The sequence below is a fragment of the Carcharhinus amblyrhynchos genome, chromosome 23 (assembly GCF_965287045.1).
Source record: "Carcharhinus amblyrhynchos chromosome 23, sCarAmb.v2.hapA, whole genome shotgun sequence".
Classification (NCBI taxonomy): domain Eukaryota; kingdom Metazoa; phylum Chordata; class Chondrichthyes; order Carcharhiniformes; family Carcharhinidae; genus Carcharhinus; species Carcharhinus amblyrhynchos.
In genome coordinates this window covers 26,053,545-26,071,383 of record NC_137346.1, presented here as the reverse complement: position 1 = coordinate 26,071,383, position 17,839 = coordinate 26,053,545, and the positions used below count along the sequence as shown (strand labels likewise).

The window sequence follows — 17,839 nt, the reverse complement described above, 5'->3', positions numbered from 1 at the left end:
GTCAAGAATGTCTCTTATTGCAGGGAAACTGGAAGATAAATTAATGTTTTAACCAGCACATTGCCTTTTCCACCAGGCCCTGCATCCTATCCCTGTCTTTTCCTTCAGTCCCACAATCCTTCAAAATAATAGTACTCCTCTAATTCTGTCCTCTTGAGCTTCCCAAATTTTAACCCGTCCACAATCAGTGGCCATGCCAAGTACCTAAACTCTGGAATTCCCTCATGTAACGCTCTCTACTTCTCATTCATCCTTGAAGATATACACTAAAACATACCTCTTTGACCAAGATTTTGATCATCTTCCCTAATATTTCCTTATGTGCCTCAGTGTTGAACTTTGCTTTATAATGCTCCTGTGAAGTACCTTGGAACATATGATTAAAACACTGTACAAGTTGTTGCTAGGAATGGCACTAGCCTCAGTTAATATTAACTATCCACATATACTCCTCAATTCTTGATGCCATGATGATTGTAATTGTGTTACCTAGTATCTACAGATATATCTGTGACTTAATATTTGATAGCTCTAGTAGCAACAATGTTCAACTTCACTTGTTCAACATTGTGAATAGCATGATCTTTATACATATTAAAATAGTTTGTGCCGTATTGCATAGAATCATAAAATCCCTACAGTGCAGGAGGAGGCCATTTGGCCCATCGAGTCTGCACTGACAACAATTCCACCCAGGCCTTATCACCATAACCCAATGTATTTACCCTGCTATCCCCCCTGACACTAAGGGGCAATTTAGCATGGCCAAATCCACCGAACTTGCACGTCTTTGGAGTGTGGGAGGAAACTGCAGCACCCAGAGGAAACTCCTGCAGACACAGGGAGAATGTGCAAACTCCATACAGTTATCCAAACTGGAATTGAACTCAAGTCCCTGGCACTGTGAGGCAGCAGTGCTAACCGCTCTGTGTCGCTGTCTGATGCAGCTGAGCAATGAACTAAATTTGCTTTCTCATAACCCTTAGACACCTTCAGCGTCTATCTCCATCTTCAGCAGAAATCTGGCTAAACTCCCTTTTAGACAGTTTAGAAAAATGGCAAGAGTTAGTTTGAAGCCCTTTAATGTATATAGGGTGAAAAATGGAAACTTCTGTTATATAAATCAGATCTGTACTGAAGATGTTTTACCAATCACTGCCGTCTTAAGCTACCTTGATTACCCAACAACCCTGTTACAGATATCAGAGCTGCATGTAACATAATTCTACCAAAAGTTTTTGAAATGCGAATACAGGCATTTGAAATACCTTAGTGAATTTCAAAATAGAATACTTTAGAGGAAGAAACGTTTGCACGATAATTTTAAATATTTTAATTAGGCTAGTTTCAATTTTCTCTGATGTTGGACACATTATTCTATCCTCCCACTTCTCTTTTCCATGTAATTTGTTTCATTCAAATCATGCATTTTCCTTTAATCTTTCTATATTAAACAAGGGACAAAGGACATTTTTCTATCAACATGATTAGACTACAATTTAATACAAAAGAAACACTACCTCCCCAGTAGTTTAGTGGCAAGTATAAATCGGGTAAGTCCCAAGTATCATTCCATTTATTGTGAAGTTGTTGAAATGAGGGGTGTTACAATTGCCCTGGAGGGTTGAGGATGGGGAGAAACAGCCTTTCCATCCCTGATCACTATCTGGGAGATTTGTAGGGATTGTGGTCTGGTGGGTGCAGAATCTGGCCTGACAGTGACACAACCATTCTACCTCGAGGATCCAAGGAGCTGCACTAAGTAAGCTCACATGTGAAAAACTAGCACTTGGAAGAAGTACAAGAGAATACATCTCAGACTTGAATGAAAATCTTTTGAAGGTGAGGGAGCAAGGAAAGAAAATTAGAGTGGGGAAAAAATAAATACCATACCCAAGTAGTTAATCTTTTCTTTCCTTCAGACATCCTGACTGAAAGCAACCTATGCTGCCCTGGTCAGTGTATAAACCCTGTTTAAGTCAAATAAAAACAGCTTAACAATTTGTGCTATTTCAAGAGTATTTGATAGTCTCCACTTATATGACCTGCTCATATAGGGAACAAACAATTCACCTGTTTCATTGTGCAGTTTTCATCAAAATAAAGTTAGGTGCAAGAAGAGGAAGGATAAACAGTGTCCATTTCATGCATTGCAGGGGAGAATGAAAGGTTGATAATCTCTTGTGAGAAATAGAGAATTTTATTATGCCAAACAGCAAGCAGCAAGGAAAAAATGGTTATCTTTAATAATCTGCAGGTGCTGAAAATCATCGGTCAGAACACTGATTAGAGGAGTTGGGATGTCTTATTGAAGTTGTACAAGACATTGGTAAGGCCACACTTGGAATACTGTGTGCAATTCTGGTCACCCTATTATAGAAAGGATATAAGTAAACTAGAAAGAATGCAGAAAAGATTTACTTGGATGCTACTGGGACATGATGGATTGAATTAAAAGGAGAGACTGAATAGACTGGGACTTTTTTCCTCTGGAGCATAGGAGGCTGAGGGGTAACTTTACAGAGGTCTATAAAATAATGAGGGGCATAGATAAGGTAGTAGTCAACATCAAAGGTAGGGGAGTCTAAAAGTAGAGGGCATAGGTTTAAGGTGAGAGGGGAGAAATATAAAAGTGTCCAGAGGCGCAATTGTTTTTCACACAGAGGGTGGTGAGTGTCTGGAACAAGCTGCCAGAGATAGTAGTAGAGGCGGGTACAATTTTATCTTTTAAAAAGCATTTAGATAGTTACATGGGTACGATGGGTATAGAGGAATATGGGTCAAATGCAGGCAATTGGGATTAGCTTGGGGGTTTAAAAAAAGGGCAGCACGGACAAGTTGGGCCGAAGGGCCTGTTTCCATGCTGTAAACCTCTATGACTCTATTACTAGGGAAACATGAAGATAAAACAAGAGTATGAAATGGAACATTACAACAGTTATATGACCTTTGTGAAGAGATACAGAGAAAATATGAGTCTAATATCTCCTACATATTCTGGATATACATTATGCATATCGGGCTGTATTTGTGCATTCACCCAAGAACACTTTTCAACAAGACAAACACAAATGCCAAATGGTTGTTAATTTGTCTTTTTTTTCAAGAAATGGGAAATGTCACTGAACCTGTTGGATGATGATGACCAAAATCAGTCAATAGAACTGTGTCGGTTCTCAACAGCATTGTAAAGATTACATAATGCTTCCAAATAGAACAAAATCGATGTTTAAACATCTACATCCTGCATGCTTTATATGAATAAAGCAAACTCTTTACGGGCTTATTTCAATAATACCTGTGACCAGAATGAAATAACTCTTGGACAACGTGGGGAGGCGATGGCCTAGTGCTACTCTTGCTCAACTAATTAATCCAGAAACTCAGCTAATCTTCTGGGGACCCAGATTCAAACCCAATCACAGCAGATGGTGAAATTTGAACTCAATAAAACATAACCAGAATTAAGAGTCTACTGATGACCATGAAACATTGTTGATTGTCAGAAAAATCCATTGGTTGACTAATGTCCTTTAGGGAAGAAAATCTGCCATCCTTACATGCTCTGGCCTACATGTGACTCCAGAGCCATAGCAATGTGGTTGACTCTCAACTGCCCTCTAATTAGTCACTCAGTTGTATCAATTGCTACAAAGTCTCGATAAAAAAATTAAACAGGACAGACTACCTGACATCGATGGATGGCTCACCACCGCCTTCTCAAGGGCAACTAGGGGTGGACAATAAATGCTGGCCAGCCACGAATAAGTAAAACAAAAAGTGCTTAATGTGAAAATAGAACAAAAGGTTGTTCATTTGCATTTTGTTTTCAAGAAATGGGAAATGTCACTGAACCTGTTGGATGATGATGACTCAGATCAGTCAATAGTACTGCATCAGTTCTTCTTCAAACTAAGTGAAGAAAAAAAAAGGCTGTGCAATGCCAGAATACTTTAATCAACCTATCATTAAAAAATCTTTTAGATTTAATTCTGCACCATTTCAGTTTCCTTCTGGAATGCAACAACAGCCCTAAATTCCTTTGTATTTTGGGTCAAACTGTACACATTTCAGTGCAAGCGGATTTGAGAGAAGACTACTTTGCAAGTGTATGCAATTCAGCTGGAAATGAGAGTGGGCATCTCCCACATCTACCTCCTTCCATTCTCCAGTGGGTCTGGTAAAATGAGGCAGTAATGTGGAATGTTGTTAGGTATCAGAACACCTGTCATTGATGCTCCAGTTACATTGAGGGCATTGGACTCCTGTCTGAAGCAGGAGTATTAACTTACCTGAATTGCTGCTCTTGGTGAGAGACGTTCAAAGGGGTTTTCTTTTACAACTTTCACCTGGGGCAATTTAATTCGTTCTTTTGCAGTCCTGTACAGAATGCTTCCCCACGGCCTCAATTTTGACAGATCACAGTTCTGACATACCTCCCAGAAAACACATCTAAAAGGCAACATATTATGGTTTTCTCATGAGGAATCTTGGTTGCACCTCTGCCCCCATGGCAAGGAGCCACAAATAAAACATACTTACAGAATGTTTTTGACGTCCCCTTTGGAAATCTGAGTCTGAAAGCTCTGCTTCCTACGATACTGCTTCCACCTATGTTACCCTTCGTTAAATTCAACTTAATTACTTATCATTGTTTGTCTTGACTTTGAACTAAAGTAAAAAATGACACCGAACAAAATAGTCAATATTTCTTTAAATTTAGTTTTTATACGAGGCAGAGCACTGAAAGGAAGTGCAGACTAGATAGAACCCTGACCATCCCTAAAACCTATTAATAAAGGAGCATTTACTTGGATATGGCTCTAGAACAGTGTATGCAACACCTATGGAGATTATTACACAATAATATCATTGTGCGTTACTCAAGATGGATCAGTAACCAACTGTGGCCACAACTTGGTCTCTAATACTAAAGTGGCCACAGCCTTTAGTTTCAAATTTCAAGACCTTTTTCAGCTGTCACAGGGGATTTGATACTAGAGCACCATAACTTAGCACATCCAAAACATTACCAAAACTATGCTAAGGCATACTCATTATGATGCATAATTTGACAATGAGCTATAGCAACTGGAGGTCAAAACAGTGGGGTTTCTTCGATATTGAACATTACCCCAGCGTGGAGGGCATCATGTGTACACATATGCCCATTTAGATTCTCAGATCGAACACTGCAATATAAAATAGAAACCAATACTATATGCAAATGCATTCTACTTTAATAAGCTGCCATTGCCCCTGGGTTTCTCCAAACTTCAGTTTTCCAGTTGCACCAAACTGTAAATGGCTCGCCTCAACTTCCCCGAGCCTAAACTGCCTGCAGCTGGTTAACAGCTCCCTAGGCTTCCCTGTGAGTTGCAAACCCCACAAGGACCAAACTGCAACCAACCGACCTTGCCCAGTAAACACACAGATGAATTGAAACCAGAGATCCTTCCTGAGCTCCACACATCTCCCAAAACAAAACATCTCTCTGGACTTCACTTCTTTGCAAGCAGTGTGGAAATTACATCTCTAGTTCTCCAGATAAGTAAGTCTACCTCCTGTTTTATAGTTCCATCTCTTCTACTCTGACCCTTTGAAATAAACATGAGTAACCATCTGAACTGCAACTTTCTTTTGTGTGTTCTGGAAATCTCTAAAGCTCAACATTTCAGTTACCTTACTTTCACAACTACAGTCTTCCTAAAAATTAAGCATTATCTCTAAAGTATTAACATGAACCATGAAGTAAAATTCTCCCACAATATTCACTGCACAGGATTACAAAGCTGGATGAAGTAAAGATACAAGGCACAAGTCAGAAGTTTAATGGAATACTCTCCACTTACCTGGATAAAGCAGCTCCAACAAGACTCAAAAAGGTTGACACTATCCAAGACAAAGCAACCCATTTGACCTTTCACAAACATTTACTCCCGCCACCTCTAACAAACAGTGACAACATTGTGCATCAACTATAAGACACACTACAAGAACTCACTATGGCTCCTTTGGCAGCACCTTTCAAACTCACAGCTGCCACCTTCTAGAAGGACAAGGTCAGCAGGCACATGGGAACACCACCACCTCCAAGTTCCCCTCCAAATCACTCTCAGTACTGATGCGGAAATATATTGCTATTCCTTCAGGTCGCTAGGTCAAAATCCTGGAATTTCCTCCCATACAGCATGGTAAGTGTAGCTGTTCAAGAAGGCAGATCACCAACATCTTCTCAAGGGCAATCAAGGTTGGGCAATAAATGCTGGCCTAGCCAGCAATGCCCACATCCCCTAAATGTGTTTTTAAAAATAAGCCTCCTCCACCACAGCATCACATCAATAACTGAACGTGGCTATTAAATGAAATGTGAAACATCATATAATTATCTCTAAAACTCTCACTTACAAAGACCTTACCTTCCTACAATCTTGACAGAAGACAGATGTTGATCCCAGAAATCCAAGTAACTCTCCACATAACAAGCATTGAGATAGACCATTTCCCATCACATTTTTCTTCATATTTTCTAAACGTTCAACAAGGCGACTAGATTGCAAAAAGAAATTAAAGTAAGGGTGCTGCATAAATATTTCAAAAAGTCAAAGTTATGTTTAACATGTAATTTTGTATGTTTATTGTGTCACATTGTGTACATTTAACTTTTTGCACACTGTGACTTGGTTTTAAATCTAGGTCACAAACTTAAGCAAGCAGCACAGATAGGATGCTACAACAAAAACAGAAAATGCTGGAAAATCTCAGCATGTCTGACAGCATCCATGGAGAGAGAACAGAGTTAATGTTTCAAGTCTGGATGACCCTCCATCAGATGAAGAGTGGCACGGTGGCAAAGTGGTTAGCACTGCTGCTTCACAGCACCAAGACCAGATTTAGCTCCGATCTTGGGTGACTGTGTGGAGTTAGCATGTTCTTCTCATGTCTGCATGGATTTCCTCTGAGTACTCTGGTTTCCTTCCACAGTCCAAAGATATGCACATTAGGTGGATTGGCCATTCTAAATTGTCCCTTAGTGTCCAAAGATGTGTAGGTTAGATGAATTATCCATGGTAAACACACAGGGTTACAGATATTGGGCAGGGGTATGATACAACTTTGTGAAAAATTAAGATTGGTTTCTGCTCTTCTCATTCACCAACTGGTTGTCAGGAATTTAACAACTATCACCGTGCTAACTCGTCTGCTACAACAGACGGTGAAATGTGAATTCAATAAAAATCTGGAATTAAAATCTATTGTCAATTGTTGCCATCCTTACCTGATCTGGCCTATATGTGACACTGGAGCCAAAGCAATGTGGTCAACTCTTAATTGCCATTTAATGGCTGTTGGCAGGTAATTGCCTCAAAGCAGAGCTTCAGTCCATATTGGGGGTGAAAGCCCAATCAATCAAATGCCCAAGAGTGCTCTGGTCTCAGCCACTCTGTCGGGAATGACAAACCATGGTGATCATCAATGAAGTCAATGTAAAGGCAAGTAGTGAGGAGTGTCTCAGTGAGCCAGGCCGACAGGCTGTAGCACGGGGTATGGGGCAAAGGTTGACAGGGCAGGGGGCCCTGAAAGGTGATACATTCTTCTTGCCCGGCCACCAGTCCAAGTAGTCAAAGCTTCCATGGTACACAATTGGTGCCGGCCTCACCCCGCCACAAGTAAAATCCCTGCAGCCATTTAAGAACCCCGATTGGCCGGGGATTCCTGCTGTCGGTAAAATTGCAGCAGGAGCATGAATTGATGGGTCGGTGCCAGGAATGATGCATGGTGCCCAATTTTACACCTCCTCCTCCCTGCCAACCACCCCCACCAAACTGCCAACCACAACCACTGCACCCCCCCAACCCTGCCAAGGATAGGTGGGACTTGTGAAATCCCAGCCACAGGGCAAAAGTTTCCGGCTGCACTCGCCCCAAAAACAGAAAATCCTGCCCAAACTGCATTGCTGTGGGTTTGGAGTTAGCTGTAGGCCAGATCAGTTAAGGATGGCCTATTTTCTCCCCAAAATGGCACTAGTGAACTAAGTGGGTTTTTACAGCCATCAATAACAGTTTCATGATCCATTACTGAGACTAGCTTTCAATTTATTAATTGAATTTAAAGTCCACCATCAGATATGAACTAGTGTCCCGAAAGCATTACCCTGGACCTCTGGATTACTCATCCAATGAGATTACCACTGAACCATTGGCTCCTGCAAAAGTTATTGCATCAAGTGTCCTACTACATCATACTGGTTCTACCACAATACAGCTTTAAAGGGCGAGATTACTGATTTATTTAAACAATGATAACTTTGCATTTTGTCAAAATAGCTTTTCCATACCCAACCCGTTTCTGTTCAATCAGATCCAGTGTCTCAGCTCTTTTGATGACATCCAGGATGTTTGCTACTTCCTTCTTTGTTAGTATCTGACTTTGTCGCTGTTTGTCTGTCTCATTCGTGTGTACAGACCAACCAGTTTTGAGTCTATTGGAAAGAGAACATCATTCAGTTTGTTTCTATTTTTCCCCAACAGATGCAGACACAAAATATATCAATTCAGAGGACAGAGAAGCCCAAGCTACTGAGACCTTTACAAACTCAAAGCCATGTCATATGTTGGTATATAGAGGTATGGCAAACACCTTCAGTGCCATGGAATGAACATCCTGGAACAAGTGGGAACTCCAGAACAGTTTTCATGGCTCAGACAATCTCATCTATAGGAAGTATATCAACTGGAGCTCTAAGTTTTTGAGCTTAAATAGCAGCTGGCAATGCATTTGGAAGGTTGAGAGTTTCATGGACAGCATGTTCTCAAGGTGATCAGCCTACAGCCCAAGGGAATGCTGGCAGAGGGGGAATGGGTGACCAAATAGTCGAAGAAATCCCCAGAGTGCATCTCACTCTCCAATCAGTATTCAGTTCTGAATATTGGTGAAAGTGATGGTTTCTCTGGGGACTGCAGTCAGATCTAAGTCCACGGCAGCAGAGCTGGATTAGCTGTACTGGGAGATAGGAGAAAGATTGGGAAAGCAATAATCAAAGGGAATTCCATAATTAAGGGGAGCAGACTGGTGCTTATACAGTTGCAGACATGAAACCAGGATGGTGTTGCCTCCCTGGTGCCAGGGTCAAAGATTTCACTGAGTTGCTTCAGAGCACTCAGAGGGGAAAGTGAACAGCTAGTAGTCAATATTGGTACCAACCACTCCTGAATTAGGAAGAGGTCCAGAGTTACAGAGCCCCAAAAGAAAACAGCAGGCATGATCTCAAAGCTATCAGTCTCAAGGTTCTTCCTTGCCATGTGGGTTTAGAAATAAATGGAGAAAGAAGATGAATATGTGGCTGGCAAGATGATGCAATAGGTTTATTTAATCATTGATCATGGTGAGTTTCAAGCCTAGATCCCTACAGCAGCAGTAACAAACAACCTTACAAGGACATTGGTCCCAATTCTGTTCAGGTGTAACCCCAGAGCATCACACTAGATTTTTGATCTACCAGTTCAGTAACTTATACCACTAGGGCACAAATGGTAAATATTCATAAATCTATTTGTATAGGAATTTACTGAACAACAGCAGGGGTACTGTTTTTACAGGCTCCAGTAAGAGGGATATTTATGTTGCTGGGACATTAGAACCAGTTCTGGGAAAAATGGAACCTACACAGGCCGAACATGTTGCACCTGAACAGAATTGGTACCAACGTCCTTGCAAAGTGGTTTGTTGCTGCTGCTGGGGAGAGCTTAAGCTAACTTAGAATCATAGAATTCCCACAGTGCAGAAAGGCTATTCGACACATTGAGTCTGCATCAACAATAATCCCATGCAGGCTCCATCCCCGCAACTCCATGCAGTTACCCCACAATCTTCCCGACACCAAGGGGCAATTTAGCATGGTCAATCAACCTAATTGGCACATCTTTGGATTGTGGGAGGAAACCCGAGTGCCCAGAGGAAACCCACGCAGACACATAGAGGACGTGCCAACTCCGCACCAGAACGGTATTGAACCTGGGTCCCTGGTGTTGTGCAGCAGCAGCGCTGACCACTGTGCTCTTGGCAGGGAGACGGAAACCAGGAGGTAATAACAGAAAGAAATTTGGAGAGGTAGGCAGTACTAGAGTAAGAAATAAGATGATATTAGGTGAGGTCAGAATATGACGGAATACAATAAGGCTGAACTTGGGTTTACAAGTCTAGGAATGCAAAGGGTATGGTAAATAAGGCTGGTGAGCTGCAGGTGCAAGTACCCATGTGGGAATTTAATGTTAAATGATAATGGAGACCAGACTGAAAAAGAGAAGTAATAAGTATTCCTGGAGACATGGTGTTCAGGAAAGAGAGGGAAAGAAAAGAAAGGAAGAGGGATTGAAGCATTGACTGACAACATCACTGTGCTGAAGACAGATGATGTCTGAAAACACTCATTGACAAAATCTAGGGACCATTCGACTGTTGTGTACTTTATAGACCACTTTATAGTGGGAAAGATTACAGGAACAAATTTACAGAAATTGAGAGAAACGAATGAGTAGTTATTATAAGGATTTTAATTATCCTAAACTGGAATTGTGAGAGTATAAAGGGCAGAGAGTGAAAGTGTTTCTAAAGTGTGTTCAGGAGAATTTTCTACAACAGTATATTTTCAGTCCAAGTTTGTGAATGACTCAAGCTACGTGGGTGTTTTAGGGCTTTAGATTACAGGTAGATATGGATGTAATGAGAGCATGAGCTTGTACCCTGGTGACATAATTCAATATAGATAAATATGACTATGTTTGCAGTTGGGCTAGTGCCAAGCAGGGGCACAATCTTGTGCACAGGAAAAGACCTGGGGGTCATTGTACATCTCTCTGAAAAGTTCACAAGCATGACCATAGAGCTGTTAAAAAGACAAATAGTGTTTTTGGCTGTATTGTCCTGAAAGTGAATATTACCCTTGTACAAGATCCAGGTTAGCCTTCATCTAGAATATGAAGGCTCTTCTTGATACATTCACATGGTATCCAAAGATGATGTAGGATGGACACCAGATTGGTAAGAAGCACAAAGTCAGCAGCTTGTCACAGGGTGAACACTTTGGAATTTGGTGAGTGAGGAAACGCAATGCAATGAGGGTAGAGCGGCTGTTCCCTTAAATAGCGACCTCAACTTTGAGGTATAAAAGTGTGCAGAGAGCAGCACATCGAATTAACTGAGCTGGGAGTCTCCGTCTATGGTAGGCTGCATTCTGAGAAAACTTCAAAGTGTAACGTGACACCAAAACAGGTGATTGATTGGTGAGAGTTTTGCTTGGGTAATTTAGCAGTAATTGTAAAGTTTTATGTAAGGTTTACTAGCAGTAGTAAAAATTATTAGGAGCATTAGATTTCTATTCTCCAAGTTTATAATAAATAGCCTGTAAAGTAAAGGCATGGCAGGGCAGCTTAGTCATGGGGCATTCTCATCCAATAACATATGGAAAATCAGGCACTCTTCCTGTGGCCAAGGTGCCTGAATGTGCAGGAAGTGCCTCAGCTGCAGGAACCTGAGCTCTGGGTTTTGAAACTCGAGTGTTGACTGGAGTCATTGTGGTAGAACCATGAGGTTTTACGCAGCTAGGAAAGAGATTCAAAAACAGGACTTCAAAGACCGTAACTTTCAGCATATGTCCAAAGCCATGTGCTGATGAGTACAGAAATAGGAAGGTAGAGAAATGAATGTATGGCTGGAGAGGTGGTTCAAGAGGAAGAGTTTTAGATTTCTGAGACACAGGGACTTGTTCTGCAGCAGGTGGGACCTGTTCAATGGGTTACACCTTAGCAGGTCTGGGACCAATATCCTCATCAGGAAATTTGTTAGTGCTTTTGGGGAGGGTTCAAACTTGTTTGGCAGCAAAGGGGGAACCACAGAGAGAATTCAGATAGCAGATAAACAAAACTGGTAATGGTAGAAAGAAAAATAGTAAGTAAAATAGGAAGGCAGCAGAAACAAAAGGCCAGCAGCAAATCAGGTCAATGTTAAATCAGAAAAATGTTTAAATGACTCTGAATGCAGACACATACACAACAAGTTAGATGAATTGACGGCACAAACAGAAGTAAATGGATATGATCAAATTGCAATTTCAGAGACATGATTGCAGAGTGACCAGGTCTGGGAACTGAATGTTCAAGGGCATTCAATACTTTTAGGCAGGAGGAGGTGGGATAGCACACTTACTAAAAGGATGAGATCAATACGTTAATGAGAGAGAATCTTTGAGTGTAGGTAAGAAACAACAAAGGGAAGCAAACATCAGTGAGAGTTAATTATAGGCCACCAAACAAGTGACATATAGAGCACAAAATAAATCAGGAAATTAGGTGTGCATGTCACAAAAATCATGGGGAACTCCAATCTATATATATACTGGGTAATCCAAATCAATGCCGATTCTGTGGAGGAGGAATTCCTAGAGTGTGTACGAAATTGGTTTCTAGAAGAGTTTGCTGAGGAATCAACTGAGGATCGGGCTTTTTAAATGTAGAATTGTGAAACGAAGAAGGGGTACTTAATAATCAAATTGTAACATGATGGAATTTTACATTAAGTTTGAAAGTGATGCAGTTCACTCTGGAACTAAAATCTTAAATTTAAGTAAAGGAACAACAAAGATATAAGGGGCAAAATGAATGTGGTCGACTGGGTAATTACATTAAAAAGTATAACAATGGACAACGGCTAATATTTAAATAATTAAACAGGTTCACAACAAATGTACATTCCAATGAAACACCAAAACCCAACTGGAAAAGTGATCCAACCATGGATAACAAGTTCAAAATTGTATCAGTTCAAAAGACGAGATTTATAAAGTTGCCAAAAAAGTAATAAGCCTGAGAATTGGGAGCTTCTTAGACACAAAGAAACTGATAAAAGAATGAGAAAATCGAATGAGAGTAGCCAGCCAGAAATGTGAAAATGGACTATAAAAGCTTCCACTGGTACGAAATAGGGAAAAGATTAGCATAGGTAAATGTGGATCTGCTAGACAGAAACAGGAGAATAATTAAATGGTGGAGAAAATAATTAAATCATGTGATGAGGGGTGCGCCTGTGACAGAGGAGGGACGAGTGTGTGGGCGAGAAAGGTGAGTATGTAAGAGAGGAAGGTGAGAATGTGTGGGAGAGGAGTGAGTGTGTGAGAGAGGATGAGAGTGTGAGAGAGAGGCAGGGAGCATTTGAGAGACAGGAGGTAATTGTGAGCGAGGGGGCTGAGTACGTAAGAGAGCGAGATGTCTGTATTTATGTTGTGTGAGAGGGAGAGAGGTACATGTGTCTGATATATGAGTATTGGATTTTAAGCATAACTCCTCCCATTAAAAATGACAAAAGGTAAAATTTAACTTTTTTTTTAAGTAAGAGAACTTTTTAGATTCCTCTCTCCTAAAGTGGATACAACTTACATCGATTAATGTTAAAGGAAGATGGGAGGGTGGCTCAGCCAGGTTTACAATCAAACGTGCTGTTTGTTTCCCAAACAGCTTCAATGGAAATGCGCTATTATATTATTTGAAGTGCATGTACTAAGTCCTTGATTAATGCTAGCTCGCTTAACATCCTCACTTAAAGCTGTTTCATTTGGTCAGGGGTTAACGTGAGGGGGCCGTGTAGCTGGTGAATATATTTGTGACTGTGTGTCTCTTCCTGAAATCCTAATATATGCATAGATATAGCTAGAAAAGATTTGTTTAAATTTGATTTCTGTGTTCACACCTATTTCATGACAAAAAAAAAGGGACGTTGACAAAGTGAGAATGCTTGGGGTTCCCCGATTCACTTTCTGCAGTTTGAAAAGTTTGGCAAACTCTGCTTTGGATTCACCAGGCTCCATCTCGTGGCAGAGGTTGGTCGGTACTGTTAGCAGATGAAGCCCTGATTTCCTGTTTTAACTAAGCTCTGCCACGAGGTGGAGCCAAGGACTTGGTACAATTTAAGAAATCAAAACCAGGAGAGCAGCCAGTGGTCAGGAGCCACTGAAGGACAGATCTCAAAATCTAAGATAACAGTGGAGGCTGGGAGGTCACAGTTGGAAATGTAGCTTTTTATGTAACTAGGCTGTGGTGAGAGAGCAGGAGCAACAAGGGAGAAGGAATAAAAAGGCTGCCTTTTTTTTCCAAGCACAGCACAGGAAGCCAGCCACAGGGACCGGGGAGAAGCTGAGAGATTCATCAAAAAACAAGCCTCATTCCTACAGCACTTGAAATAATGGTGGTAAAGTGTGCAATATGATTTGATTTATTTATTATTGTCACATGTATTAGTACATAGTGAAGAGTACTTCTTATTGCGTGTTATACAGACAAAACACACCATCCACAGAGAAGGAAACAAGAGAGTACAGAATGTAGTGTTACAGTCATAGCTAGTGTTAACTAAATGCAAGGTAGGTCCATTCAAAAATCTGACAGCAGCCGGGAAGAAGCTGTTCTAGAGTCAGTTGGTACGCAACTTCAGACTTCTTTATTGTTTTCCTGATGGAACGAGGTGGAAGAGTGAATGTCCGGGGTGCGTGGGGTCCTTAATTAAGCTGGCTGCTTTGCCGAGGCAGCAAAAGGTGTAGATAGAGACAATGGACGGGAGGCTGGTTTGTGTGATGGACTGGGCAATATTCACAACCTTTTGTAGTTTCTCACGGTCTTGGGCGGAACAGGAGCCACACCAAGCTGTGATACAACCAGAAAGAATGCTTTCTATGGTGCATCTATAAAGATTGAGAGTCGTAGCTGACACGCCAAATTTCCTTAGTCTTCTGAGAAAGTAGAGGTGTTGGTGGGCTTTCTTAACCATAGTGTTGGCATGGGGGGGACCAGAACAAGTTGTTGGTGATCTGGACACCTAAAAACTTGAAGCTCACGACCCTTTCTACTTCATTGATGTAGACAGGGATGTTCACCTCTATGCTTCCTGAAGTCGAAGACAATCTTCTTCATTTTGCTGACATTGCAGGAGAGATTGTGGGCTATCATTGGACATGGTCTTGCCCAAGATGCCAAAGCTCACAAACATCTCTTTTAATGCCTTAATTAATGCCTCAATTAATGCCTCTGTGGTAGTCGTGTATAGTTGCTTCCTCTTAAGCCATTTAGAGAAGTATTCTACCACTGAAAACGAGTAGGTCAATGTCCAGCGTCTCCCATGGCCTGGCTAGGGATTGTATGAGGACGAGGAAATGTCTTTGGTCCTATCTATGCAATGCACACACCTATCATTCTGCAATTGTGTCCTGAACAAGCTTGGAAATACCTGGCCGCCAAAGAGCAAGCTGATTGGGGAACTTTGAACTTGGCAATAACCAGATGGCCCTGGTGTTTTTTTTGAAGGATCTGCCACAGAGATGATGAGCTGCTCATTGTGAACTAGAAAGCCATCTGTAATTGTAAAGTGTTTTCGTTGTTCGAACACAATTTCATGGTCTCTCAATTTGGTTTCTGCTGAGACGATACTTGATTGCAGTCTCTGCAGGTGCGGGCACACTTCTCATCACAATCCTGTTGGAAGTTTGTTTGTGGTTGTTGGCAGGTCCCTCTTTGTCAATTGGGAGTACGCTTTAAGTTGTTCAATGCGACTGACATTCTGTTTTGTCACGAGGCCCACTGTAGCCTTTGACTGCTGATGTCTGGTTTTTTTTTACCAAGGATGGACACAGTCTTGTAGGCAAACCTCAGGAGGCACAGGTGAAACCTTGGATTCTGAGAGGCATCTCTGCTAGCTCCTTCTCATCCAATAAGGAGGCAAGTGGCTTGTAGTCCATTTCAATTGAGGCCAATAATATAGTCTGAAAACTTCTCGAATGCCCATGTGAATGAGAGGGCTTCCTTTTCTATGATGATGCACCACTCCTCCATATCCGACAGCTCACTGGATGTGTAGTACACGGGGGCTGACTTCCATCTTTGGTTCCTGGAACAAGACCACGCCCAGGCCAGTTGACAAAGCATCCACAGATATGGTGACGGGCAGAGCTGGATCATAGTCAGCCAGAATATCCATGAGACAGCGAGCTTGCTCTTGATGCGAGTCCCAGCACTACGCTTGATCCTTCTAAATTAGATGCCTCAAGGCCTGTGCCAAACTCAGTAAAAGTTTTGCAAGCTGGTTCACCATCCCCAAGAATCACTGGAGGTCTGGAGTTTAGGATGGGGTTGAGAACTTGCTGATAGCTTTGGTTTTTTTGTGGGTCTGCATTGATGCTGTGGCCCAGGAATCTAATTGATGGTTTGGAAAACTCGCATTTGTTATTCAGTGTCAGTCCTGCTTCCTGTAACTAATCTAAGACTGCTATGAATCTTTTGTCATGTACATCCACCATTGCACCGTAAACCGTAAATACATTGTCCATGTAGCTAATAAGCCCATGAAAGCCCTTCAAAATGGCCAATATCACGCACTAGATTATTTCTGGCACCGTGATTCTAAACAGTAGGTGGTTAAAGCAGAAGGAGCTAACTAATGTGGTCAACAGCCTAGACTCTTCCTCAAGTGAGAGTTAACAAAAGCATCCCACTTGAAAATACTGCACTCTTAGAGACTTCAGACAGGCTTTTGTCCACTGAAGGCCTGGGATTTACCTCTCTGGCTTTCGCAGTTTTATTGTTAAGTTTATAGTTTATTTATTAGTCACAAGTAAGGCTTATATTAATACTGCAATGAAGTTACTGTGAAGTTATTGAGCTGTGTCAGGTTGATGCAGATATGAATGTACTCATTCACTTCTGCGACTGGGACCATCCCGGGACACCATGCAGTTGATTGGGTTAGTGGAGAGATGATTCCCATGCTTGTCATGTCATCCAGCTGCTGCTGCACCTATTTCATGAGTGCATGGGGGATCTTGCATGGTGTGATCAGCACATGGGTTTAACTTCCTCCCTCAGTGTGATTTTTTTTAAGCAGTCACCCCAGTCCAATGAGGAGTTTCAGGAACTCACATTTGTACTCGGGAACCAGGTCCCTAGGCAGCATAGTGTTAGCACTGCTATCTCACAGCACCAGCGACCCAGGTTCAATTCCAGCTTTGGGTCACTGTCTGTGTGGAGCTTACACATTCTTCCCATGTCTGCGTGCGTTTCCTCCAGGTGCTCCGGTTTCAGCCCACAATCCAAAGATGTGTGGATTAGGTTGATTGGCCTTGCTAAATTGCTACTTGTGAAAGGCAATTAGCAGGATAAGTATGTGGGGTTACAGCGATAGGGCCCGAGTGAGATTGCTGTCAGTGCGGAATTGTCTCCTTCTGCACCATAGGGATTCTTTGATTCTGTGATTTGTGGCGCACCCACAAATGAACAGCCTGAATCCTCGTTGACTGACCTTGTCAATCTTCTGTACCAGGTTAAAGTTGAATACAGGTTTTACAGCTTACTAATAAATAAAGATAAAGTCTTCATAGTCCTGGATGACCATAGGCTGTTTTCCCCTTTGAGGGGGAGAGCTGATTGGTGGTGGTTTAACCTGAGGTTAGGTTGAAAGGTTGGGGCCTTCATGAATAACCTCAGCCAGCAAGATACTAACAAACAATCCTTGTTGTGGATCACAAAGAGGGTCTATACTTTTATCACAGTGACACCTGTCGGCTGCCTTCACTGAGAACTTTAACCCTCCCACTGCATATAGGGGCTTCATGGGTGGTGTCAACCACTGGGTCACCAGCCATGGTTTTTTGTCCAACAGGATTGTTATGCTGTCTCCTGTGTCGAATTTAAAATTTGTTGAAGAGCCATTGACTGAAGTTGCCACATTCCAACATGAGAAATCAAGATCTTCGACTTGACCCAAGAAGCACGCCTATGTGTCTTCCAGCTTTGAATGTGTGGAT

General features: G+C 41.7%; 1 protein-coding gene across 9 annotated transcripts in view; it reads right to left on the bottom strand.

Annotated features, from left to right (window-relative positions):
* Positions 1 to 17,839, bottom strand: part of LOC145357376 (rab effector Noc2-like) — a 197,221-nt gene that overhangs the window by 94,014 nt on the left and 85,368 nt on the right. For all 9 annotated transcript variants that reach the window (XM_080210688.1, XM_080210691.1, XM_080210686.1 and 6 more), the window contains 2 exons: positions 8,339 to 8,482; positions 6,420 to 6,549 (listed from right to left, as the gene is read on the bottom strand). In XM_080210688.1, the coding sequence (XP_080066814.1) occupies positions 6,420 to 6,549; positions 8,339 to 8,482 (274 nt within the window). The remainder of the gene's footprint in view (positions 1 to 6,419; positions 6,550 to 8,338; positions 8,483 to 17,839) is intronic.